Raw genomic sequence first — 7006 nt, 5'->3', positions numbered from 1 at the left:
ATATTTGCACAACTCTGACTATATAATGTACTTTAAACAGGTGCATTGTATGGTATGCGAATTAGATCTCAATAAAGCGTTTGACCTTTTTAAACCCTGCCTTGGTAAAAGATGAACTCTGAACTCAAGGAAGCTGAATGACCTGAGCGATTTTATAACTCCCTGTCCAGGCCTTCCAGGTCCTCGGTAAGGGAAAGAGCGCTGTGACCATTTTTTAAGCACGAAAGAAAATACGAAATGGAGCCCGGGATTCGCGGGCCTGATGCCGGGCCTTTCGCGCTGGAGCGAGGCCCGGAGGTTCGGATCGGCGCGTAGACAGCCCCCGGCCGCCGACTCCGACCCGGGGAGGCTCGGCGCGCGGCCCCGCAGCCCTAAGGAGCCCCCGCCTCCCCGGGAGAAGGTGCTGGTCCCCGTTCCGGCGCCGGGAACGTGAGGCAGCCCCCGGACGCCTCCGCCTCCGCGCCCCGCCCCCAGGCCCCGCCCCCAGGCCCCGCCCCGTCCGCCCCGCCCGCACGCACCGCCCGCGCGTCGCCGAACTCCCGGCCACGCCCCGCCCCGGCCACGCCCTCCCGCTCCGCCTCCAGTCCCGCCCGCGCGCCGCCGAGCCCCGCCCCGCCCCGCACGCACCGCGCGCGCGTCGCCGAACCCCCGGCCACGCCACGCCCCGGCCACGCCCTCCGGCTCCGCCTCCAGTCCCGCCCCGCGCGCCGCCGAGCCCCGCCCCGCCCCGCCCCGCGCCGCCGCGCGTGACCGCCGAGCCTGCGCCGAGCTGCGCCCGGGCCGCCGGTCGCGCGATGCTGCTGCTGGCCGCCGCGTCCCTCGTGGCCTTCGTGCTGCTGCTCTACATGGTGTCGCCGCTCATCAGCCCCAAGCCCCTCGCCCTGCCCGGGGCGCACGTGGTGGTGAGTGGCCCCCGAGGCCGCGGCGGCGGCGCCGTCCCCGGAGCGCGGGCCCCAGGCCGGCCGCTCCCCGGCGGGCAGGCCCGCCGCCCCGCCGCCCCGCCGCCCTGCCGCCCCGCGCCGTCTCCTCCGCTGCCTCGGCTCCCCCGGGGCCGGCGCGGACTCGGGGGGCGCGCGTCCGCGCCCGGGGCGTCTCCGGGGCCCCGGGGTTTCTGTCCTTCGGCTCCCCGATGAGTCCGCCGAGGGGGCGGAGGGGCCGCGGGACTCTGCCGGGACCCCGCGGTCGCTGGCGACCCGGGCGCGGCGCGCGGCCCGGGCCGGGGTCCGGGGCTCCGCCGGGGCGGCCCTCGGAAGGCGCCTTGCGCGAGTGACAGCGGGCAGAGCGGTCCGGGAAGTGAGTCTCTCCGGGGAGCGGCAGTCCTCGCGAGCGGCGTTGGGACCATTCTGCCCCGTCTGCACGGCCTGTCCCTGCTGGACTCGGCCTGGGGTCGGCCGGTGCCGCCCCGTGCAGAGTCAGATGGGTGAGCCAGAGGACCTGGCTGGTGCGTTTGTGATGAAGGGGGCGTCGGTGGGTGGGTGTGTTTCTTCTCAGAAACTCTTGTCTGCGACGATCCCTCCTCTGCAGGTGAACCACCTCACTTAAACAGAAAGCCGGGCATGCCACCATTTGCTGTGGCTTTCTGGGCCTTTTCTTAATTTTTTTTTACAAGCCCGAGGTCCTTAGAGGCGGGAGGTTATGAATAAGAAAAGTTAGTTACTAAGCAGTTAGCGCAAATCCTCCTGGTGTGGGAGGTGACATGGGTGTCCTGGCTAAGATCCGAGCATCGCTGGGATGAGATGGGATGGGATGGTCGTTACTTTTAGCGTGTCTGACGTCCCGCCGAGAGTTTCTGAATGGGAACATATATTTTGTTTAATTTCTCTCGTCAAACTATTAGTGTACTTCCAGCTCCAGCCATTCCTGATGCAGAAGATAGATAAGGAGGTGAGTTGTTAGTTCATTAACTAGGGAGAGAGGAGCAAAATTTTACAATCATGTTGCCTTCTGAAAGGGTCACATCTGCAAGAGAACTTCGGCCTCAAAAACTGTGGCTTTAAAACTTGGGTTTTTTAGCAGTGATGTTTGCAGAGTACACCTCGTAGTGTTTGTAAGGGACTCTCATTTAACGGCGACTCTGGTCCTACCAACCCCATCATACTTCTGTAGGCCCTGGATAAGATAATGTACACATCTGCTGGGGTAGATCCCACAGAATTTCTTACTTTCACCATCTCATTTGGCTGTGCCACTGTAAATGATGTGAGGACGACATGAATAATTCACATGATGTCACCATCTGTCTTCTTTTTTTAATGACAAAAAGAGTAAAAATGTAATTGTTTTTCTTGAGATTGTTAGGACTAGACCCAGTCGTGTCAGGAAGGGGGCCAGTGTTCAGAATGTCTTGCTGATGGGGAAGCATGAGCAAGCTTAGGTCAGAACTAGTTATTCTTTTGTTTTTAAAACAATTCTGATTGACGAGTATTATCTCTCTAATTACACTGGTAAAGCTGTGCAGCAAGCCTTACAGTGTGTGTACACACGCATGTGCACACGCTTAGTCACTCAGTTGTGTCCGACTCTTTGTGACCCCATGGACTGTATTTAGCCCACCAGGCTCCTCTGTCCATGGGATTTCTCAAGCAAGAACACTGGAGGGGGTTGCCATTTCCTTTCCAGTGATCTTCCCGACCCAGAGATGGAGCCCACATGTCCTGCATCGCAGGCAGATTCTTTACTATCTGAGCCATCAGGGAAGCCCTCTTACACAGAATATACTTATTTAAATCAGCTGTTTTTTAAACAAAGCTGTTAAACTGATTTGGTGAAAGCTAGAAAATCAAGCCTGCCCTTTTGGGGAAATGGATGGAGAAGCTGTTCTGACAGCAAAGCGCCCTCTCTTGCCCTCGATAAGAGGTGTGTGGTAGAATTGAAGACATAACATTTAAAACAGTAGTGGCAAAGAACAGTCAGAACGAGTGATAAAGAAAGGCATTAAACTGTTATCTTTGGTGTCTCATGTCTCAAGTTACCAATGGTCGGGCAACTCAGTCCGTATTTACTGTTTTCTCAGCCCTTAGGGAAATCTCTTGTTTTCTTATACCACCCAAGGGTAGAGTAGCCTGGATTGGCTTAGGCATGTTCTTAGATACCTTCTATGAATTAGCTGGCTTGGACTGGAAGGTCAGTTTCCCATGAACCGTGACTCAGAAGTTGAAGTCTTATTCTTGTTTTTATGGATAAATCTTATAAGATTACACCCTGTTCTTTGTTGTGCAGTAATTTGACACAGCTTGCTTACCTGTTTCAGTCTAGAAAAAGGACAGTAACAGTCATAATATCTACAGAGCACCTGAGAGCATTTACATTTTCTCAATCACCTCATCACATCAACTTCCATGTATTCCTTGAATAACAGAGTTTTTACTTACAAGCTTTTTTGGCTTTTTTTTTTTCAGGGAAATGGCATCATACACCACTTTGCAAATTAATGGTAGGCAAGTATTTATTTAGCAACTGTTTATGTGGAGTGCTGTGCTAGGAATGAGCATGGTAGCTCAGACTTATATACTTATAAGTATATACTTATACTTATATACTTATACTCGTCCTCAGCGAACTTAGAGTCTGACCCGGAAGCTCAGGCAGGCACAGAAGGAATTGCAGAAGGTGCAAAAGTGACAGGCAGGACAGAGGGACAGAGTCCGGGAAGGCTTCCTGGAGGAGGATATGTTGGGACCGGCCTCTACAGGTTCCATGGGATTTGGAAATGCAGGTGTGTGGGAGATGTTGGGTGAAGGGACCTGTAGGCAGCAGAAATAGCCAGTGACATTCTTAATGATCTTGCTAACTGAAATGTCTGATTAAAAAGTAATAAGCCAAAACCACCTATGAAATACATATTTTTTAAATATTTATCTACATTGACTCAGTGGACATGAGTTTAAGCAAGCTCAGGGAGATGGTGAAGGACAGGGAAGCCTGGCGTGCTGCAGTCCATTGGATCACAAAGAGTCGGACCTGACTGAGCAACCGAAGCACAGCATTTATTTATATGGATAGCCTGGATCTTAATTGTGGCAACCCCATTCTTTCATTGTGGCATGTGAACGCTTAGTTGCAGCATGCAGGGTCCAGTTCTCTGACCAGGGATAGAACCCAGGCCCCCTGCATTGGGAGTCTTAGCTGCTGGACCACCAGGGAAGTCCCCCTATAAAATATTTCGATAGCAAAGAGCTCTTCAGAGGTGACTGTTAGGTGGGATAGCAGATGTATCTTAATAGTAACTGGTAGATAATTGGTTAATTATCCCAAAGAAATCCCTTCATTAGTGAGAAGCTGAGGTTCAGGAGAGACCTAGGGGTTCCATGGAGATAGGTACATTGTGTAGGAAGGAATCTTGATCTTTAAAGTCATGAGATGGGAAAAAAAAAAAAAAGTCATGAGATGGGATCAGAGATATTCTTTACAGCAAGATTTATATCTAACAATAAAATACTCAAAACAATCTAGACGTCTGACTATAGGGGAATGGTTAACTGAGTTTTGATATAGCTATCTAACGCAATATTGTGTATCCTTTTAGTTTTTCGACTATACTTTTTTTTTTTTTAAGGTAGAATACAAAAGTGTGTAAGGGCAGATGCCTCTCTGACTCTTGTCTTCCTCCCTCACCTGCTCCCCTGGCCTGTGTTATATAATGTGCGTAGGAAAAATGAATAGAAAGATAATGTTACGTTTGTATCATTAAGTTAAATACATTTTGAGCCCTTTCAATATGCCAGGCATTATAGGAAGGGCCAGGAATATAGTGTGTGTGTTAGTTGCTCAATTGTGTCCAACCCTTTGCGACCTGGTGGACTGTAACCCTCCAGGCTCCTTTGTCCAAGGGATTCTCCAGGCAAGAATACTGGCGTGGGTTGTCATTTCTTTCTCCAGGGGATCTTCCTGACCCAGGGATTGACCCCAGGTCTCCTGCATTGCAGGCAGTCTTTACCATCTGAGCCACCAGGAAGTCCAGAATGTAGTGGGGTGCCCAAATAGAATTGGTATTTTTAGGGAGTCTGTGGAGTGGCGATGGGAGAGATGACTGTAAATCAAGTCGTCACACAGGTAAATGCATGGCTGCTTGGTTATGGAGTGATGTAAAAGCAAGGGGAGAAGGCTGCAGTGCTGAAAAGCGGGCTGAGGCGGGGCCGAGAGCAGCCTATGAGGCTTTCCTGAGGCTGTGATCGTTTGAGCTGAGATTTATTGGGTGAATAGATGCCAATTAGATGAAAAGGGGAGGAGAGCATTTCTGGCAGGGAGAATAGAATGTGCAAAGGTCCCGTGGCTGGAGAAGGCATGCGTGGGAGCCAGCCGGTATGGCTGAGCTGTGGACAGTGAAGATGAGAATAGTGCCCGAAGAAAAGCTTCACTGTTTAGTGTTTCCACGTGATCATGTATTACTTTATAATAAGCAGTTGTTTAAAAGATCATAAGATATGTGCTGGTGATTATTCTTTTCATCTCCTGTAGAACTGGTCATTCATAGAAGATATATAGAAAAACAATGTTCATTTGGATTTGGACTCAAAGCCAAACTAATGGATTTATTTTTTAATTTATTGAAGTATGGTTGATTTACAGTGTGTTAATTTCTGCAGCATAGCAGTGATTCAGTTATGTGTTATATATAATATATACATATACGTTCTTTTTCATAATGGTTTACTGCAGGTTGACTGTAATTCCCTGTGCTGTAGAGTAGGGCCTTCTTGTTTATTCATTTTGTATATAATAGTTTGCATCTGCTAAACCCAAGCTCTGAGTCCATTCCTCCCCCACCCTGGAACCGCAAGGCTGTTCTCTTTGTCTGTGGGTCTGTTTCATAGATAGGTTCATTTGTGTCATATAGCAGATTCTGCATATAGCAATATCATGTGATGCTAATATTTGTCTTTCTCTGTATCACTTACTTCACTTAGTACGATAACCTCTGGGCCCATCTGTGTTGCTGCAAACAGCATTCTTTCTTTCTAAGATTCCACTCCATTCCATGTGCGCACGCATCCGTACAGTGTATCCACACATCTTCTGTATCCGTTCGTGGACCTTTAGGTTGTTTGCATGTCTTGGCTGTTGTGAACAGTGCTGCTGTGAACACAGGGGCGCATGTATCTTTTCGAATTATCAAACTAATATATTATTATTAGCTAGATGTATAGGGCTCTTGCCCCCCCAGTGGACTCAGAAATATAGGTGTGCAGTGGATAGTTCAGTACTGGAAACAGTCAGAACCACACGCCCTGCTAACGGTTTGTTCTCGAACTCCATTCATTGGGTCTGGGATGACGATGCTACAGTAGTTGAAGATTTAGTTCCTGTAGGTTGGATTTTGGAGCTCATCATAGTTTAATTTATTTGCGTTGGGTCTTAGTTGGGAGGCGCAGGCTTCGTCATCCCGGGGCGTTTGGGATCTTAGTTCCCCTGCCTCCCCTGCCTTGCGAGGCAGATTCTTTTTTTATTGTTATTATTTACTTATTTCTAACTGAAGGGTAACTGCTTTACAGTATTGTAAAGCTTCTGCCGAACATCAGCTAAATCAGCTAGGGAGCCCATGGCCCCGCCCCTCTCGGGTGTCAGGAGCCGGGGTTTGCGTTCCCTGCGTCAGACAGCAAACTCCCACTGGCTATCTATTTTACACATGACGGGTTCTTCACCCCGGACCACCAGGGAAGCCCCCCGTCCTATTTTTTTTTAGTTTCCCACAGAAGGGAAGTTTCAAGTGCTAAGATTTCTTTATTTCTGCTTTTAGGTTACAGGAGGCTCTAGTGGCATCGGAAAGTGCATTGCTCTCGAGTGCTATAAACAAGGAGCCTTTATAACTCTGGTTGCACGGAATGAGGTAAGTCTTCAGCTACGTTCTTAGGTACTGAGTCAGCATGATGCGAGTCCCAGAGGCCGTGCGAGGCTCGCAGTGTTCACGCCTGTCTCTGCTTGGAGCTGTGACTCCTGTGCTGCGCTCAGTCGTGTCCGACTCTTTGCGACCCCGTGGGCTGGAGCCCGCCAGGCTCCTCTGTCCATG

General features: G+C 50.2%; 1 protein-coding gene across 3 annotated transcripts in view; it reads left to right on the top strand.

The window, feature by feature from the left end:
• Positions 1–746: 746 nt before the first annotated feature.
• Positions 747–7006, top strand: part of KDSR (3-ketodihydrosphingosine reductase) — a 37885-nt gene continuing 31625 nt past the window's right edge. For all 3 annotated transcript variants that reach the window (XM_065932868.1, XM_065932867.1, XM_065932866.1), the window contains exons 1-2: positions 747–902; positions 6737–6826. In XM_065932868.1, coding sequence (XP_065788940.1) covers positions 795–902; positions 6737–6826 — 198 coding nt within the window. In that variant the 5' untranslated portion in view covers positions 747–794. The remainder of the gene's footprint in view (positions 903–6736; positions 6827–7006) is intronic.

The sequence above is a fragment of the Muntiacus reevesi genome, chromosome 4 (assembly GCF_963930625.1).
Source record: "Muntiacus reevesi chromosome 4, mMunRee1.1, whole genome shotgun sequence".
NCBI lineage: Eukaryota > Metazoa > Chordata > Mammalia > Artiodactyla > Cervidae > Muntiacus > Muntiacus reevesi.
The sequence above is the reverse complement of the archived record's forward strand: the minus strand, read 5'-3'. Positions and strand labels throughout refer to the sequence as shown.